The sequence below is a fragment of the Podarcis erhardii genome, assembly GCF_964252035.2.
Source record: "Podarcis erhardii genome assembly, chromosome: 3".
Lineage (NCBI taxonomy): Eukaryota > Metazoa > Chordata > Lepidosauria > Squamata > Lacertidae > Podarcis > Podarcis erhardii.
The window spans coordinates 38,630,958-38,649,814 of record NC_138507.1 but is presented as its reverse complement, the minus strand read 5'-3'; the positions used below and the strand labels follow the sequence as shown (position 1 = coordinate 38,649,814).

General features: G+C 47.9%; 1 protein-coding gene across 1 annotated transcript; it reads left to right on the top strand.

Moving 5' to 3' along the window:
* Positions 1–1,886: 1,886 nt before the first annotated feature.
* CGAS (cyclic GMP-AMP synthase) lies at positions 1,887–18,439 on the top strand. The gene is made up of 5 exons (XM_081857058.1): positions 1,887–3,036; positions 3,673–3,904; positions 4,888–5,142; positions 5,760–5,862; positions 18,068–18,439. Exons 1-5 carry the CDS (start codon positions 1,990–1,992, stop codon positions 18,408–18,410), a joined length of 1,980 nt encoding a protein of 659 aa, XP_081713184.1. The 5' UTR covers positions 1,887–1,989; the 3' UTR covers positions 18,411–18,439.
* Positions 18,440–18,857: the final 418 nt, after the last annotated feature.

The following is an 18,857-nucleotide window of genomic DNA, read 5'->3' as shown; positions in this document are numbered from 1 at the left end:
GGCCCTTTGCCTATTCCTCTTTTAAAGCTACATACTTAGGTTGGTGGCCTTCACTGCTTCCTGGGGGAAGGGATTCCATAGTTTAGCTGTGCCTTGCGTGGAGATGTACTTTGTTTTGCCTGCTTTGAATATCCCCACCTTCAACTTCATTGAATGCCTGCCAGCTCTAATGCTATGAGGGAGGCTGCGGCGGGGACTTTCCTTTAGCCCAGTGTCTCCCAACCGGTGTTCCGCGGCACACTAGTGTGCCGCGAGACGTTGCCTGGTGTGCCGTGGGAGGGCACACTCATTGAAAGCAAACAAGCATTATGGCGGCGGCGGCGGCGGCAGCAGCCGCAGCAACGACGGCAGAGGCAGCGCTTAGGCCCGGCCCACATCGCCTCGGCTCACAGGCTCCGGGCGCCGCCCCCGCCCCCTCCTCCCGCCGCCAGGACGCGCGATTGGGTGGCGGGCGCTGGGCAGGCGGTGCTCCGCTGGCCCGGCTGAGGAGCGAGCGCAGGCGGAGAGGGGCGGTCGGGGCGCCGCTGCGCCTTCCCGGGGCGCCCAGTCCGCGCGCGGCGGGAGGCAGCTCCACTGGAGCCACTTACCTCGGAGGAAACGGGCATGGGGAGCAGGGCAGTTGGAGGAGGGCTAGGCCTCGACCCTGCGGCGGGGCAGGGTTAGGCGCGCCTCAGGCCGGCATCCGTCGGAGTTTCGCCCGCCCAGCTTGGGCCTGGGACCCGGCTGCAAGAAGTGCACCGCCAGCATTTAAAAATCGCCCCGGGACAGCGGACTTCTCCGCTGTCCCGGGGCGATTTAAAAGCCCCCGGGAAGGCAGGCAGGGGGGACAAAGACTTTTGCCCCCCGCCCGCCTTCAGAAGAGGTCCAGGACCTCTTCTGAAGGCTGGCGGGGGGTGAAAGTCTTTGCTCCCCCCGCCTGCCTTCCCGGGAGAGCGGAGAAACGCAGCCTGTTTCTCCGCTGTCCCGGACAGCTTTTGAAGGCAGGCAGAGGGGAGCAAAGACTTTCGCCCCCCGCCCGCCTTCAGAACAGGTCCAGGGCCTCTTCTGAAGGCGGGCGGGGGGCAAAGGTCTTTGCTCCCCCGTGCCTGCCTTCCCGGGAGAGCGGAAAGTCTTTGCTCCCCCCCTTCAAAAGCTGTCCGGGACAGAGGAGAAACGTGCTGCGTTTCTCCGCTCTCCCGGGAAGGCAGGCAGGGGGGAGCAAAGACTTTTGCCCCCCGCCGGCCTTCAGAAGAGGTCCTGGACCTCTTCTGAAGGCGGGCGGGGGAACAAAAGTCTTTGCTCCCCCCGCCTGCCTTCAAAAGCCGTCCAGGATAGCGGGAAGCGCTTCCCTGCTATCCCAGACTGCTTTTAAAATGCTGGCGGTGGGGAGCAAAGCCTTTCGGCCCCCGCCGGCCTTCCTGGACCTCTTCTGAAGGCCGGAGGGGGGGGAAGGCTTTGCTCCCCACCGCCAGCATTTAAAAGAGGTCCCCGGAGATTTCCCTATAGGCTTTCTTCTTGCGAAGCAAGCCCATAGGGAAATTCATCTTGCGAAGTGCCTCAAAAAACGGAAAACCCTTTCGTCTTGCGGGTTTTCAGTCTTGCGAGGCATTCGTCTTGCGGGGCACCACTGTATATATAGTCAATATAGGCACAGAGTTAATTTTTTAAACATTTTCTAATTGTGGTGTGCCTCGAGATTTTTTTCATGAAACAAGTGTGCCTTTGCCCAAAAAAGGTTGGGAAACACTGCTTTAGCCACTGTCTCCATGCCTCGCATATTTCTACTGTATAAACTTCTCTCATGCCGCGTCTCGCTCGCCTTTTCTCTAAACTGCCCTCGTACTTCCTCAAAGGGGACTTGCTCCATCCCTTGACTAGACTGGGCAACCCAAAATAAGGAAGACGGGGAGGGAGGGAGCAAGCGGGTTCAGACACGCTCCCCGCAGCCCGGAGCAGATAAGTTTCGTTTCTCCTTCAGGATGCGGCCGTTCACGTGGCTAGCGGGTTCATATGTGGCGGGGCGGGCGCGGGGCGCCGACACAGGAGACGCCGAGCTCCGAAGCGAGGACATCTTTTTCTGGCGCCATGGGGCGCGGTGGAGCCGGGAGAGGCGCGAGGAAGGGCGAGGCGGCCCCGGCAGCGAAAGGGGACGGAGGCACCGCGGGATCCAAGGGGCGAGTCGAGGGAGACCGGGCATCGCAGCAGGCGGGGAAAGGCGCTGCTGCCCCAAGTGGGAGGAAAACGTCCCAGAAGAAGAAGGAGCCGGACCAAGCTAAGCGCAAACTTCCTCCGGAGGAGCCTGGCTTGCGGCAGGCGCTGGGAAAGCTCGCGCTCGGTGCCGGGGAGCGCGCTCACGCCGAGGAACCCCTGCAGGCAGCGAACGGCGCTGCTGCCCAAAGTGGGAAGAAAGGCTCCCAGAAGGAGCCGCCGGATCAGGGGAAAGCCGTAGGGGGGGCCCGGAGGAAAGTGAAGAGCACCTTTGCTCCCGAGGAGCCGGGCGCGAGCGGCATCCCAAGCCCGACGCAGGCGCTGGCAGAGGAACGGCCCGAAGCCGAAGCATCAAACGGCGCTGCTGCCCCGAGTGGGAAGAAAGCTTCCCGGAAGGAAAAAGGCGCGCAAAAGGCGCGGGAAGCCGAGCAGGCTGTGTGTCCTCTGGTAAAACTAGAGCCCGCCCCGCGAGGAAGCGCAGTAGTTGCCCCCAACCAGCGGGGCGCTTCCCAGAAGGCGAAGCCTCTCCCCAAAGAGGAGGAAGAAGTCGGCCAGCCAGGCAAAGAAAGCGCCTCCGCAGGGAGGAGAGATTCCCGAAAGAGAGAGCAGGAGAAGGCGGGGAAGGAGGCCGGCGCCCGAGGGAAGCTGCTTCTCAAGGAGCCTGGCCCGAGGGGCAACCGCAGCTTGAGGCAGGTGCTGGAGAAGCTCAGGCTAGCTAAAGAGGAGCGCTCCAAGGCCGCGCAGCTGGTTAACAAGGTCAGGGACATCCTGGTAAAAGCAATAAAGAGTGAAGCGTGCTTCTCCTGCGTCGAAGTGCTGGGCACCGGCAGTTACTACGAGCACCTGAAGGTAATGGACGATGCAGTGCTGGAGACTGCTCGGGGCATCTTTCCTTGCACCGGTCCAAAAGCTGCCAGATCCCAAACCTTAAAAACACTAGTCGTGGATGCTGAGATTTGGGGATGATGTCAGCATTATTGCCCTCCTGTTGAGGCTTCTGGAAAGTACGTCTATGTGGCGGTCCTCCATGTAGCTGAGGAGTTTGAAAGCACTTTATCCCATCGCTTTTCTCGGGAAAACCCGTTTACCACTGAATCAGAACAAATGTCAGTTTTCTGAAGATTGACGTTTGTTCCCATTCAGCAGTAAACAGTGGGTTTTCCCAGGGAAAGCATGGGGCAAAAGAAAGACCTCTCATTGTAGCTATGGGGTGGAGGGAAGCATTTTTGCCCCAGATGAAGCCTCCAGAGGGGTGCCATTGAGGCTGCCAGCCTGTGTGGGTGTAAGCAAATGTGTGTGGGTTTTGATCACTATTATGCACCTAGCAAGGGTCTTTCAAATGACATGACTGCACAGAAGCACTTTTCAGTGGTTGTCTCCAGAGGGCTGTAAGGATGACCTTTAGTCTGGAGTCATGAGAACACAAGTTATTAACACATTCTGGGACATAGTAAATTGTGAGAAATGTTTTTGTCTGTCTTGCAGATTTCTAACCCAAATGAATTTGATATTATGCTCAAAGTACCAGATATGAGAGTTGAACTAGAATCCTGCAATGTTGCTGCTTCTGGTGCTTTCTGCTATGTAAAATTGAAAAGGAACCCTGGAGAAAAGGCACATCTAGCTAAATTTTTAGATGACAAAATGCACCTTTCATCTTCTGATATGCTGTCAGCACTGAGGAACATTATTGTAGAAGTAGTAAAAAAAAATAAGGGTAAGTATTCATTACATTAATTTTTTTCCTTCCTCTTCAGAGATAAGCAACCCTGCTCAAATACTGTGTGCAAACAGATGAATGCTCTCTAGTCCCACTGAAATTTATAGGTCCAATTAGAAATAGTAATGTAGGATTTCTGCAATGGAATTTGAAAACTCAGTTGCTTGAAATGGAAGATAAGATTCTTTTGATAAGCAGAAAGTTAGTTAAACATCTAGTTAAAAGAAACATTAGAAACATTATTTTGATAAGCCGAAAGTAACTAGTCATGTTAATTTTAAATGCTGAACACCTGCCATTTTTGCCATAACAAAAAGTTGAACTGAAATATTTGGTTAGAAGAATGTCAATATAAAATTGACTTTGTATTGTAAACATTTACTATACAAATTGGATATTATTTTTATTAGGAAACATTAAATATTGTATATTTTAAGAGGTAACCCAAAATATACTGCAAAGAATTCAACATCACCCTTTTCCAAATGTTCTAGGAGCAGAAGCCTATCAGCTCGCCCAATGGAGCTATCTCCCCTCTCCTCCCTGTTCTGGAAGTTCTTCCACCCACCTCTGAGCCTATTTGGAGGGGGGTACTTGGGGAGCAGAAAGCAGACAAGACCTGTTGCACTGGCAGAAATCTTTGTGCAGGCTTCCACTAGCCTGTTTGTTGAATCCAGCCTACAGCTTCCTTAATAACTGTGTTATATTCTTGTTCACCACATAGTGTTTAAATTGGAATTTAGTTTTTTGTTGCAGAGTAAGAATAGCAGAACTGTAGTGCCACTACCACATTGTTTTTTCCAAGGTCTGTGTTAGCTGCTGGCATTAAGTGCCATAACTGAAGTTGATGCTGCTTACTTGGCTATATTGTTTTAAGTACATATTCTTAACTTCCTGTTCAAATCATTGTGAGGTGGGGAAATCTTAATGAAACACAGTAAAATTGGTTTGGATTAGATTGTTGCTGTTGCTATCAACAGATCTGGATGTGGAAGTGCATGTAGAGAGAAAGAAGCCTGGATGCCCAGCAGTAACCCTTCTCATTGGAAAGCCTCCCTCCGTTATATCAGTAGATATCATTCTTGCTTTGGAATTTCGGCACCGGACCTGGTGTGAAAGTACAAGGAATGGCCTGGATATTACAGGATGGCTAGGAAGAAAAGTAAAGAATGCCTTTTTAAATGAACCACTCTACCTCGTGCCCAAGATTGCCAAAGATGGAAAGTGCTTAATAGGTACTAAAGCTTATCTTTGGCTAAATACATAATGCACAAAGTCATGTCACTGTATCAGGTATTCTAGCTCTTGTGTGGTGGTAGACTATTTTCAAGAGACTACAGTAATTGGTTATTCTTTCTATGTGCTGTAAATAACAAGAAATGTTTTGAAGTATCAGGGTCCCTGTTCTGTTATTTCTTAAGAAAAGAGACTCCTTCTTTAAAAGAATATTAAAGCTGGGCAACAGTCAGCAGACCAATCCTAAAGGCACAATTGAACAACAGTGGGATAAGCTCTCTGCTTCATGGTAACTAAACTTCCTATACAAGCAGAAAAATGAAGAATTGGGTTGTATTCTTTTTTCCAAGGCTAAGATACCACTTGACTTGGATTTTGCTCAGCATATCTATGCACAGTGGCAGGATTTAGGCCAGAGCCAGCACAAGGGCAAAAGTAGTGCATTTCCACAGCTGAAAGTTTTTGCTTATGAGTTTCAGTGTTCACATAGTAGCTTAAAGGGTCACATAATCTGTCAATAATAAACAGTTAAAAAATAGCTCAATCAACATGTTCTTTAAAGAGAGATTTCCAATATTTTACATTGTTTCTTTTTTTTTAAAAAAAAAAACCTTAGAAAACACTTGGCGACTCTCTTTTTCACATATTGAGAAGGCTATAATGACTAATCATGGCAACTCAAAGACCTGTTGTGAAAAAAATGGACAAAAATGCTGCAGGTTAGTATCTTTAACTACCGTTTTCCTATTTGTTTTGTCAGTTTTAGCCACTATATAAGTCCAGAAAATGCTTAAGAAACTGGGAAATTGTAAGGATTTACTGGCTACAATTATCAACTAAATGTAGTGCCAAACTATAGTTTAGATGTATAAAATGGATGTAGTACCAAAATTCTGAATCTCCATAGGCTCAAATCAAGAATGATTGAATATGGTAAAACTCCCTGTGACAACTGTCTAATGCATGAGTTGGCAAACTACGGTCCCAGAAGGCAATTGGGCTGGATCTGGCCCGCAGACAGCCCGGGAATCGTCGCTGATTGTTCAGCCTGCACCATTCCCCCATACCACGGTGGTGGTGCCTCCCCCCTCCCTCCCTCCCTCCTCCTGGCTTCTCCCTGCCTTGCTTAGAGCTGAGAGGAAGGGGGCGGGGCTTTGTTGGTGCCTGCAGCAGCTGCGTGAGCACTCGAGTGGCCGTCATTTAAAGCAGCCCCTCTCCAGAGCCCTTTTGTGTGCCGCTCATCTTCCCTCTGCACTGCCGTTAGCCCCTGCCGCTCACAAGACACAGGTAAGCAGGTAAGCACCTGAGTAGAATGTGTCCTTTTATTTAAAATGGATCTCTGGATTACAGTGGTATTTCAGGTTACATACGCTTCAGGTTACAGACTCCGCTAACCCAGAAATAGTACCTCGGCTTAAGAACTTTGCTTCAGGATGAGAACAGAAATTGTGCAGCGGCGGCCACATTAGCTAAAGTGGTGCCTCTTATCTTCTCATCTCCTCTTAACTTCTTGTTCAGGATATCCAGTACTAAAATAGCAGTGGGAGCAGGGGGGCATCCTTGCCTTGTCCCCTTCCTTAGGTTACAGCTGTCTGTGATGTTGTTATTTATAATGAGTTTTGCTCTTTTCTCCATATAGATTGCCTCTATTCCTCTGCAGAAAGTAGAGAAATCCCATTAGGTTAATTTGTGTTTTCATAAAGCTCCACGGGATACAGTGGTGCCCCGCAAGACGAATGCCTCGCAAGATGAAAAACTCGCTAGACGAAAGGGTTTTCCGTTTTGGAGGTGCTTCGCAAAACGAATTTCCCTATGGGCTTGCTTCGCAAGACGAAATGTCTTGCGAGTTTTTCCGACTTTTTCCCCCTTTCCCCCCCTTTTTCTAAGCCGCTAAGCCGATTATCCACTAAGCTGATAAGCCGCTAAAAGCCACTAATAGCGCTAATCCGCTAAGCCGTCAATGGGCTTGCTTCGTAATACGAAAAAACTGCTAGACGAAGAGAATCGCGGATTCTTTTCGTCTTGCGAGGCACCACTGTATTATCAAACGCCTTCTTTGTGTCTACTAGCATGAGAGCTGCTGGTTTGTCATTTCTGATTTTTAGGTACCCCAGTATATTAATAACATTTTTTATATTACTGTTCATTTGTTGTCCAGGGAGAAAGCCCGCCTGGTCTTCGTGGATTATTTCTCCCAGTGTCTTTTTTCATCTCTTTGCTAGGATGTATGCAAAAAATTTATAGTCATTGTTGAGTAATGAGATTGGTCTGTAGCTTGAAATAAGTGTTAGGTCTGTCCCCTGTTTGGAAATTAATGTAATGAATGCTTCCGTCCATTTCTCTGGTGTTACTCCTTTGGCTAGTATATAGTTCATTACCTCTTGTAAAGGTCGTGATAGGGCTTCTTTCAGCTTCTTACAATAGTAGGCTGACAGTCCATCTGTCCCTGGTTTCACATTCTTGATTGCTTGTTGAATTTCCATGGCTGTAATTGGTGCATTGGAATTGCTGGAAGATTGTTACGGTATATTTTAAAAATTCTTCGATTTCTTCGCAATCAGGACCCACTTTTAACCCATTCCTTCATCTTCTGTCATGTATTTCCATGATGGTAGTGCTCATGTTGCAGTCTACTATTGGGTCCTATGCTACCTTTCAAGGGTCCAGTGCTATATAGTAATAGGAAATTATTTTCTGAATGCTGATCCTTACATCAGTGTTTCCCAACCGGTGTTCCGCGGCACACTAGTGTGCCGCGAGACGTTGCCTGGTGTGCCGTGGGAGGGAGGCGGGCGAGTCGGGCGGCGAGAGGCGGGGCGGCGGCGGCGAGCACACGAGGGGCGGGGAGCGAGCTCCCTCCCACATCCCATCGCCCCGTGCTCCGCGCTGTTGTAGGCCAGCCCTGCGCACCCGGGGGACCTCCCCCCGAGAGCGCAAGGCTTGCGGGCGTCAGCTGGCAGCGCGGAGCATGGGGCGCCCTTCGGAGGACGCCCCGTGCTCCACGCAGGTGTCCGCAAGCCTTGCGCACCCGGGGGATCTCCCCCCGGGAGCGCAAGGCTTGCGGGCGTCAGCTGGCAGCGCGGAGCACGGGGCGCCCTTCGGAGGACGCCCCGTGCTCCGCGCTGGTGTCGGCCAGCCTTGTGCACCCGGGGGATCTCCCCCCGGGAACGCAAGGCTTGCGGGCAGCAGCCTGCAGCGCGGAGCACGGGGCGCCCTCCAGAGGACGCCCCGTGCTCCACGCAGGTGTCCGCAAGCCTTGCGCACCCGGGGGATCTCCCCCCGGGAGCGCAAGGCTTGCGGGCGTCAGCTGGCAGCGCGGAGCACGGGGCGCCCTTCGGAGGACGCCCCGTGCTCCACGCTGGTGTCGGCCAGCCTTGCGCACCCGGGGGATCTCCCCCCGGGAGCGCAAGGCTTGCGGGCAGCAGCCTGCAGCGCGGAGCACGGGGCGCCCTCCAGAGGACGCCCCGTGCTCCACGCAGGTGTCCGCAAGCCTTGCGCACCCGGGGGATCTCCCCCCGGGAGCGCAAGGCTTGCGGGCGGCAGCTGGCAGCGCGGAGCACGGGGCGCCCTTCGGAGGACGCCCCGTGCTCCGCGCTCGTGTTGGCAAGCCTTGCGCACCCGGGGGGCGCATGGGGCGCCCTGAAACAGAGGGTTCCCCATGCTGCGGACTGTAGCCTGCCGCCGGACGTGCGGGGCGCCCTGAAGCAGAGCGCCCCTCGCGCCAGGCAGACATGGGCCAGCCCCACAAGCTCGGGGGACAGCGGGGAGGCGCAGCACCGCCATCCCACTGTTCCCCGACCTGGTTTTTTGGGGGGGAAATAAAGGAAAAATTTTTTTCCTTTATTTCCCCCCTCAAAAGAGTAGGTGCGTCCTATGGGACGGAGCGTCCTATGGGACGAAAAATACGGTACTTACTATTTCATAATAAAGTAATTATAAAATACTTTCTTTGTGTTTATTTGATTCCTATTAAAGAGAGTTACTTTATATATAGTCAATATAGGCACAGAGTTAATTTTTTAAACATTTTCTAATGGTGGTGTGCCTCGAGATTTTTTTCATGAAACAAGTGTGCCTTTGCCCAAAAAAGGTTGGGAAACACTGCCTTACATAGCCAAAATAATTATCTCCTTTTCTTCTTTTTCATCTCTCACCGCTGCCATCCCCTCTAGCTCAGAGCCAGCACTGAACTAGAGGGGATGGCAGTGGTGAGAAATGAAATGTATATATTTAAAACTTGATGATGTGAGGAAGGCAATTTATGGAACTGAAGTAAACACATCCAAGTTACTTGTGGCAAAGGTTAAGCTATGCTATCTAAAAGTCCAACACACTCCATCCAATAGCACAACCTGTCCCAAGCAGGTCTGTGTATAGCAAATATCCCTGTTTTTTTTTTTTTATTTATTTTTTTATTAAGGATTTTCTTGTTTTACAGAAGGGTAGTGCCTCGTATTTTTTTTTTCTTCTTCTTCTTCCATGTAACGTTTTTACAAATCCGTTTCATTTGTTGAGGCATTAGGGGGAGAAGAAAACAGAAATAAAAAAGAAAGGGGGGGTGGGGAGAGGGGGGGATGGATGGGGGTGGGGTCGGGTGGCGGTGTTTCTATTATGTTTAATGTATGTAGAGTTTGGTGTCAGCGTTGCTTGTGTTGTTCACTTGTGTTCCTTTGGTGGTGAGAGAGTTTGGGGTTGGCTTAGGGTGTGATTGTTTGCTTGTGATTGGCTGTGGTGATCTTTGTTTTCGTGTGTGAGTGAGGTGGGTGGGTGTTTTGGATCAGGTTAGCCATATTGATTTGTATGCTGTTGGTGGATTATTGTCATTGTCCTGTTGGGCTGTGTATGTGATAAAGGGGAGCCATACCGGGGTGAAGGCGTCTTCTTCTGTTTGTCCCCGTGTCAGTTTCAGTTTATTAGTTAATTTTTCTAGTAGGGCTGTTTCCCATACTATTTGGTACCATTGGTCCATGCTTACTCCTGACAGGTCTCTCCAGTGTCTGGTTATGATGCTTCTGGCTGCTGAGAGCAGGTGGGTTATGAGTTCTTTGTGGTGTAAATGGGCATTGTTGTCTTGGAAGATGTTTAGTAGGGCCAATTCTGGGGTGATGTCTATTACTTGCTTAGTTATTTTACATATTTCTCGTATGGCTGTTGTCCAGAATAGTTGAATTTTGGGACACTCCCACCACATGTGGAGGTATGTGCCTGAGGAGGTGCACCCTCTCCAGCATTTTGGTGAGGTTCCTGGGTGTATTAGCGCTAGTTTCCTTGGTGTTAGGTACCACCTGTAGGTGAGTTTCAGTGTGAGTTCTTTTCTTTTTGTTGATATGGATTTAAAGGGGGGTTTAGACCACATTCTGGTCCATTGAGTGGGGTTAATCTCATAGCCTATGTCATTCTCCCATTGTTTTTTGATTGTGTCTAGGGGATTTGCGGGATTTTGGAGTAGTATTTTGTATATTGCGGATACCGTCCCTTTACCGTTTCCCTTTGTTGTTAGGAGGAGGTTTTCGAAGGCTGTCAGGGGCCTAGTTGCTGCTGATTTTACTGTTGGGTTGTTTAAGAAGGCATGTAGTTGGTGTTGTGTTAACCAGGTCATTTGGGTGTCTTCTAGTTTGTCTTGTATTTCTTGTGTTGACAAGGGTTTGTTATTTTTATAAAAGTCTATTAGGCGATATAAGCCTTTGGTTCGCCAGGTTTTTATCTGGAGGTTTTGTGCTGCATGGTGGAATAATGGGTGGTACGCCAGGGGGATTAGTGGGGATGGGGTTGGGGAGAGTTTGCCTATTTGTGTTTTCCATGCTTTGAGCATGGTCTGTGTGTACCTGTTAAGTGTTGTGGGAATTTTCTTTAGTTTGTTTGGGAGGAGTGGGTATGTTGTGGTGCAGGTGTTTTCAATTGTGTCCCTCTCTAGGTGTACCCATTGTTTTGTCTCATCTTCTAGTATATATGGGATTATATGGCGTATTTGGTTGGCATTGTAATATGCTTCTATGTTGGGGATTCCCCATCCTCCTTCTGAGGTGGGGAGGTGCAGGTATTTGGGGCTTATTCTTGGTTTTTTATGTGAGAAGATGAAGGAGTGTAGTTTTCTCTGCCAACTGCGAAGTTGTGTTGAGGGGATCCAGATTGGGAGGGTTTGGAATAGGTAAGTTAGTTTTGGGAGTGTGATCATTTTGATCATGGCTATTTTGTCTGAGAGAGTGAAATTCGTGTTATTCCATCTCTTTAGGTCTTTGTTAATTTGTCGCCACAGGGGCTTGTAGTTGTGGAGGTACAGTTTATTGAGGTTTCTGGTTATTTGTACCCCTAGGTATCTGAACTTGGTGTGGCAAAGTTTTATTTTGGTGACCTTCGTGAGTTCTTTTTGGGTGTGAGGAGGGGTGTTGAAGCACATAGCTTCTGACTTTGTAAAATTTACCTGTAGGCCCGACACCATTGCAAATGTGTTGAGTTCTCTGATTAGGGAGGTTGCTGTGCTTATGGGGTCTGGTGTTGTGACCATTAGGTCATCTGCAAAGAGCCCTAATTTATAGGTTCTGCCTTTTATTTCCACTCCCTTGATGTCTGTGGCTGCTCGGATGCGGATTGCTAAGGGTTCCAGAGCCAGGATAAATAAGAAGGGAGACAGTGGGCATCCTTGTTTTGTGCCTCTTTGGATAGCTATAGTATTAGAATCCATATTGTTAGTTCTGCATTTTGCTGAGGCTTGGGAGTATATTTGTTTGAGGATTTGTAGGAAGTTGGGGCCAAATTTCATGTTAGTTAGTACTGCTAATATGTATTTCCACTCCAAGCAATCAAAGGCTTTGAGGATGTCTAGGGACATGATTGTCAATGGGAGTTTCGTTGCCTTGCTGTGTTCGATCAGGTTCAGTAGTTTCCTGATGGGGTCTGTTATATTGCGGCCAGGGACAAAGCCAGTCTGGTCTGGGGCTATTAACTTGTGTAGGAAGATTTTTAGGCGGTTGGCCAAGATTGATGTGAATATCTTGTAGTCTTGGTTTATTAATGAGATTGGGCGGTATGATTCTACTTTGAGGCTGTCTTTTAGTGGTTTTGGGATGGAGACTATTTTGGAGTGGGTCCAGGTTTCGGGGATGGGGGCCCCTTTTATGATGTCGTTGAATAGGCGGGTCATGTAGGGCATCAAGGGTTCTTTGAATTTCCTATAGAATTCTGCTGTGAAGCCATCTGGGCCTGGGGCTTTGTGTGGTTTCAGGTTTTTGAGGACCGCATCTATTTCCTCTGGGGTGATAGGGCTGTCCATGAATTCCTGTTCCTCATCAGTTAGGGTAGGCATGGTCAGTCCTGCTAGAAATGTTCTGATTTCCTTCTCTGGTGGGTTATGGGAGGTGTATAGGTTGGCGTAGAATTCTGCAAATTCTGAGGTTATTTCTTCGGGGGAGAATGTTATGTTGCCGTCTTTTTTGGTGATGCAGTGTATTCTTGTTTTGAGTGCTTTTTTCCTACATCTATTTGCTAGTAATCTGGAGTTTTTCCCTCCATATTCGTAGAAACGTTGTTTAGAGTATAGAATGTTGATCATTGTTTTGTTAATTTCTAGGGAGTCTAGTTCTCTCCTTTTTTGTTCTATAAATTTGAGGAGTTTTTTAGATCCTGTTTGTTTGTAGCGTGATGAGAGGGCTGTGATGTCTTGTTCTATTTTGCTAATTTTTGAGGAGGTTTGTTTTTTAAGGAATGTTTTCTCTTTTATGCAAGCTCCTCTGGTGACCGCTTTCATTGCGTCCCATAGGAGGGGGGTTGTTATATTGTTTACATCATTTTCCTTGAAGTAGTTTTGGAGGGTTTTTGTGAGACTCTCTCTAATTTGTTTGTTTGTAGTTAGGATGGGACTGAAGGACCATGATGCGGTGGTTTGTGTTCCTTCTCCTATTTTAACGATGACTTCTACTGGGGCGTGATCTGTGATTTTAATGTTACCTATGTTTGTTGATTCCACTGAGGGGATCAGACCCTGTGTGAGTAAAATGCTGTCCAGTCTGGACACTGTATCATGGCGTCCTGATTGGAATGTATGGCTGATGTCTCCCGGGTTTTGCTCACCCCAAATGTCGTAGAGACCCCTGTTTTTTAGCATTTTTAGTAACTTGTAAGAGTTCCTAGTTGTTGGGGGTTTCCTTCGGAGGAAGGTTGCCCATGGGGTTGTGGGGTGGATATCTTTCAGGGATAAACCTTTCATATTTAGATTGAGGTCCCCTCCTAGGATTGCTTCCCCTTCAGAGAAGGAGAGGAATTTGTTTAGTGTCTTCTGGAAGAATTCTAATTGTTTGGTGTTTGGGGCATATATGGAGCCGATTGTCAGTTTGATTTTGCCATCTAGTGTCCCTTTAGCGAAAATGAATCTGCCTTTTTTGTCCTTGAGGACTGTTGTGGCAGTGAAGTTCAGGTCTCTACTGAGTATTATGGCTACACCACGAGCTTTCCCTGAGCCTTGTGCGACCCACTGTTGACTGAAGCGGGGGTCGCTCAGGAGTTTGCTGCCTTTGGGTGGGTTGTGTATTTCTTGTAGGAAGGTGATGTGTGGTTTCATGGTGTTTATGTATGAGGTGATGCGTTTTCTTTTGATGGGGTTTCCCAGCCCCCTCACATTTAATGTAATTGCTTTTAGGTTAGCCATCTTGCTTATCTTTTATGTGGGGCGATTCCCTGCCAACCCGTTCGGGTTGTCTTGTGTCTCTCTCTTCGTGTTGTTTAAAGAACCAGTGGGGTTGCGCTGACCTAGGGTGTGGTGGGTGGGGGGCTAGTGGGAGTAGAGTGAGATTTGGGTTAAAGAGTAGGGGGTAAGTTGTAGGGAGTTTCCTATATATAGTCATATAGGTGTTTGTTTGGGGTATTTTGGGCCATCTGGCATTTAGCCGGTTGGTCCTAGGTCTCAGCTGGTGTGGAAGGCCATGTTCAAGGACAGGCCATCTCCCCTGTTGTCTGCGATAGGGGGTGATCAGCGAGACAGTGTGAAGTGACTTTGTAACGTCGCTGTCAGGTATAAGGTTCGTAAGCAATGTTGCCAATGTTATAAGCAACATTGTTGGTGTGTTGGGGTGGGGATGTGGGTGCTGGTACGCTCTGGTGCCACCATATTGCTGGTTGGGTATCAGATTTTAGCCTGATTGTGGGTTGTGTTATTAAGGTTGGAGTTGTTTTTCCTTAGTATGGAGTATGAGGATGTTGAAGGTGTGGGTGATGGGGAATGTGGTTGAGGTCGTCTGGACTGGTGTTGGGGTGGGGGTTTCTGTGGGGGTGCGGGGCTGGGGGGAATGTTGATGGTGTTAACTAAATCTATGTTTTGGGGGGGGGAGAGGGGGAAAAGGGGGGGGGAGAAATCACCAGTCCTTCGGTTTGTGGGGTTTTTTCCTGGTTGCTTCATTGAGCTGCAGTTGTTGTTGTTGTTGTTGTAGGGTTGTCCATCTGCGATGAATTGGTTTGGTTAGTCTTGGTCTGGTTTCTTGTGTCGTATGGCCGGCGGGACGGTTCTGAGCGTTGTGCTTGTCTGTATTGGTTTGCGTTGTTCTGCCGCTTCTGTTGTTTCTTTTTGCTCTGTACCGTCGTCCAGTTGCTTGCTGTTGTTTCCTCGTGGTTGGGGCTGTCACTTGGTGGATTTGTCGGTTGCCATTCCGGTGGGAGGTCGAGTTCAAGGTTCTTTAGTAGTTGCAGGGCCTCAGGTATGCTGGTAACCATGTGTTGTGTTGTATTGGTTGTTACAATGAGACGGAAGGGGAAGCCCCATCGGTATTTGATCCCTGCTTGTTGGAGACGCTGGGTGCATGGGCGCAGGCTTTTCCTCCGGTTTAGAGTATCCTGAGATAGGTCCTGTAGGGCCAGAATGGGGGTTTCTCCATATCGAAGGTTGGTTGAGTTTCTGAGGTTGTTCCATACCTCTTCCTTCTTTTTGTAGCGCGTGAAGCATACAATGATGTCTCTTGGGGGGGCGCTGGGTTTTGGCATAGGTTTTAGGGCTCTGTGAGCCCTCTCCAAGTCATCTGCCTCAAGTTTCAGGCCTGGGATTGTGTTTTTCAGCCAGCGTATAATTAGGTCTGTTGGGCTTTTCTCCTCTGCTTTTTCAGGAAAGTTGCGGAAGCGGATGTTACAGCGTCTATTGCGATCTTCAAGGTCGGCTTGCTTAATTTTCATCTCTCTGTGTTCTGTTTCCATTTGGTTTACCAGTTCGTCCAGTTTCTTGTTCACACGTGCGTTCTCCTCCCGGTATTGCTCTAATATTTTTTCTTGCATTTGGTTTTTGTTCTCTAGAGCTTCCACTTTGGAGGTTAGATTGTTGATTAGTACCTGCATGGGAGCCATTGTGGCCTTCAGTGTTTCTTCTAATCTTGCTTCCATTTCCCTCAGATCTCGTTTCGTTATTGGGTGGTCATCATCTTGAAGGGGAGTTACCATCTTAGCATTGTTTGCCATCTCCCTGGTTGGTGTAATCTCAGTCTCCCTGATAGTTTTGGTTTGAGGTTGGCTTGGCGTCCACTTGGGGTAGGGCGTGTGGTGGTTAGGAGTTGTGCTTGTGGTGATTCCTGGGTATTGTTGGGTTGTTGAGCTGATCAGGCTTTGTTGGCTGGTGGCTTTTACAGAGCGTTTGGATTAGGCGGTCATTTGTGTCACTTCTAGCCTGTGTTTTAAGAACTTCTCTTGGGTTTTCTGTAGTTGCCTCAGCGGTGCCGCTGAGGCTGGGGGGGAGGGCAGGTAAGCAGAGGTGGGTAGACTAACGGACAGACAGTTCATATAAAGGGAGGGGGGTTAGCAGGTAGAGATGCAAGAGATTAGAGGGGTGGGGCCAGGGGAAATATGTCTTTAGGAGGGGGTTGTATATACCCAAAGGGGTACTGGGGTCCAGTTAAGGTGGAAATTGGGGTTGGGAGTGCGCTTAGAAACAGAGACAGACAAATAGGCTATATGTAAAGGGTGGAGGGAGAAAAGGGAAGAAGAAGAAGAAGAAAGAGAGAAGAAGGGGGAGGCGGGGGGGAGAGGGGAGATTGGAGTAAGAGAGAAGAGAGAGAGAGAGACAAAAAGAGTTGAGAGGAGAGATAGTACAGTAATATCAGAGGTATTAGATTGCAGCAGTAGTTTTAGCTATAGTATGAGGGGGCAAATTATGATAGGGTGATATGAATGTGTGTATGTGTTTCCTTTAGGGGAAGGGGGGGGATGGAGAGGGAGGAGGGAGAGAGAATGAGGGGAGGAGGGGGAAGGGTGGGGGAGGGAAGGAGAAGAAAAGAGAGGGGGAGAGGGGAGGAGGGAGGGAGGGTGAGCTGCTGCAATGGTATGGGGGAAAGTCTTATTTCAAAAGAGGGGGTGGGGGGGAAAGGGCTCCCCTCTCAAAAACAAACTGACGGACAGGCTAAAAAAGGGGGGGTTGATTTTAAAAAATAAAAGGGATAGAAAAAAAAAGTTGGGGATGGAAAATGAAAGGTGGGATAAGGGGAAAAAATGAGGAGGGGTGAAGAGAGAGAGGGGAGAGCAAAAAGGGAGAGAAAAATAAAAGGGGGGAGTTGAGGGAGAGAGTATCAGTAACAATAGCAGTGATATAGAGGAAATTTTTGTTTTAAAAGAGAGTGGTGGTCGTAGCTGGGGGTGAAAGATTCCCCCCTCAAGAACAAGCCAACAAATAGACAAGAACGGGCTTTAAAAAGAGAGAGGGGAAAAAATGTGTGGTGTTTTTTTTAAAAAAAAATAAAATAAAATAATAATAATAATAATAATATTTTCCCCCTAATTATTGTTGTTATTTTTTATTTGTAAAAAAGTAATTAAAAATGTACAGGTAAAAGATAAAAATGAGAATTAAAGGTAAAAAAAAAAAGGGGGGGGTTGTCTTTAGATAGATAGATAGAGCTTTTTATTTAAAAATGAAAATAAAAATGAGTAAAGTATAGGTAAAAGAGGATAGGTAAAAGAGAGTGGAAAGTCTGGGGCGAAGTGGCAGTCCCAGGAAATGGCCTGTGATGGTTCAGGGCTGTTTTCTGGGTACTGCCATTTTAATTCTTAAGAGGGGGGTTTGAGGTGAAAATAAAATGAGGTTTAAATTGAGGGGGTGTGTGTGTGGAAAAGTGTGTCTTTAAATAGTGTGTAGAAAAGATAGAAATAAAAATAGAGATTCAAATAAAGGGTGGCTGCAGCAGCAGTGGCCCCTCTCTTAAAAAGAAAAATGATAAAAGTAGGTATATGGGGGGGGGGAGAATAAAAAAGAATTTCTTTTTTAAGAAGGGGGGGAGAGGGGTAGGAAGGAGTTAAAAAAAGGATTTTGTTTGTTGGCTGTTGTTTTTTATAGAAAAAAGGAGAAAAGAAGGGGGTAGTTTCTTCCTTTCTGTGATCTCCTTTGTCATGCGGCTTTGCATGGAGGGGTAGGCTCCGGTCGGCTCAGCCACGTGTTTTTTTTTCGCAGCGTCCTTTGCCTTCCCGTGTTCACCTACCTCCCCTCTTCCTTGCCGGCAAAGCTAGGGCTCCTCTTTCTTTCTTTCTTTCTTTCTTTCTTTCTTTCTTTCTTTCTTTCTTTCTTTTTCCCTTCTTCCTTCCTCCTTCTCTTTTTCTCCCTCTCTGCGTTAGCTCCACTGTCTTCCTGGATTTGGAGCTCCTCTCGGCTGTTGGGGGGGGGGGTCGGGTGCCTTTCCGGCTCAATCAAGGTCGTGGGGGGGTGTTTTGGCTCCCTTGAAAGACGCCCCGGGCACCCCCGATTCCTCTCCGTTGGCAGTGCTGGCAGCAGCAGATCTGGGAGCCCGGGAATCGGCCAGACAGAGCCTTTCACTCTGGCTGGCTTCAGGAGCTCTTTTCTCAGGAGCCATGCTGCCTCCGGAAGTTCCCCCCGATCCCAGCAAATATCCCTGTTAAATCAATTGTTCCTAGTAGGATGTGTGTTTCAGAATAACATATTTCACAGTGTTTTTTATTATTTCCCAACAGGAAAGATTGTCTTAAGCTTCTGAAGTATTTACTGGAGCAGCTTAAAACAAAACATGAAAACAGAAATCAGTTTGAAAAATTCCATTCTTACTTTGCCAAAACTGCCTTTCTTCATGCATGTACCAAGTGGCCCCGTGATGATGAATGGCTTGCAGCAAATCTTCACGAATGTTTCAACAGACTACTGGATTATTTCGTGGGTTGTCTCAGAGCGGCCGAGTTAAAACACTTTTTTATACCTGAGTTAAACTTGCTTCAGACAGTTGAAAAGGCAAAATGTAATGCACTTGCAAAAGTAATTGAAAGTGAGCAAAACAATATGTTTCCTATATTTTTCCGGTAACTTTGAAATAAAGAGCTATGGTATTTGAATTCATGCAAAGAATTATGAATGAAATTGAAAGACACTATGGGTACTCACCTGAAAGGATTACAAGGACATCACAAAGTGGGATATCATTATGCTTCTACTTGCTTGAAAGGCAGAAAACACTTGATAATTGTGAGTTGCCCCTCCTGCAAAGTGACCACCTTCTTGCCAAAGCATAAATTAGACTTAGTAACTCAAATACACCAAAACCAAATCAGATTAATACATCAACAGTTTGATCACCCTTCCTGTAATTATTTGTTGAAGATGTGAGTTTTACACTTGTGCCTTAGTACTATAGCAGGCGTGGCCAACTCCCAAGAGACTGTGATCTACTCAGTTAAAAACTGGCAGTGATCTACCCCCTTACCTTTTTTGGGGTTCAGGTCAGTTGTTGAGCTTTCTTTAGGGAGGAGGAAA

Bases quoted from the DNA above. Each gene is read 5' to 3' on its own strand.
- CGAS (XM_081857058.1), top strand. From the start codon at position 1,990: ATGTGGCGGGGCGGGCGCGGGGCGCCGACACAGGAGACGCCGAGCTCC. The intron at 3,037-3,672 runs GTAATGGACGAT...TCTGTCTTGCAG, and splicing joins GTTACTACGAGCACCTGAAG to ATTTCTAACCCAAATGAATT. The intron at 3,905-4,887 runs GTAAGTATTCAT...TGCTATCAACAG, and splicing joins AGTAGTAAAAAAAAATAAGG to ATCTGGATGTGGAAGTGCAT.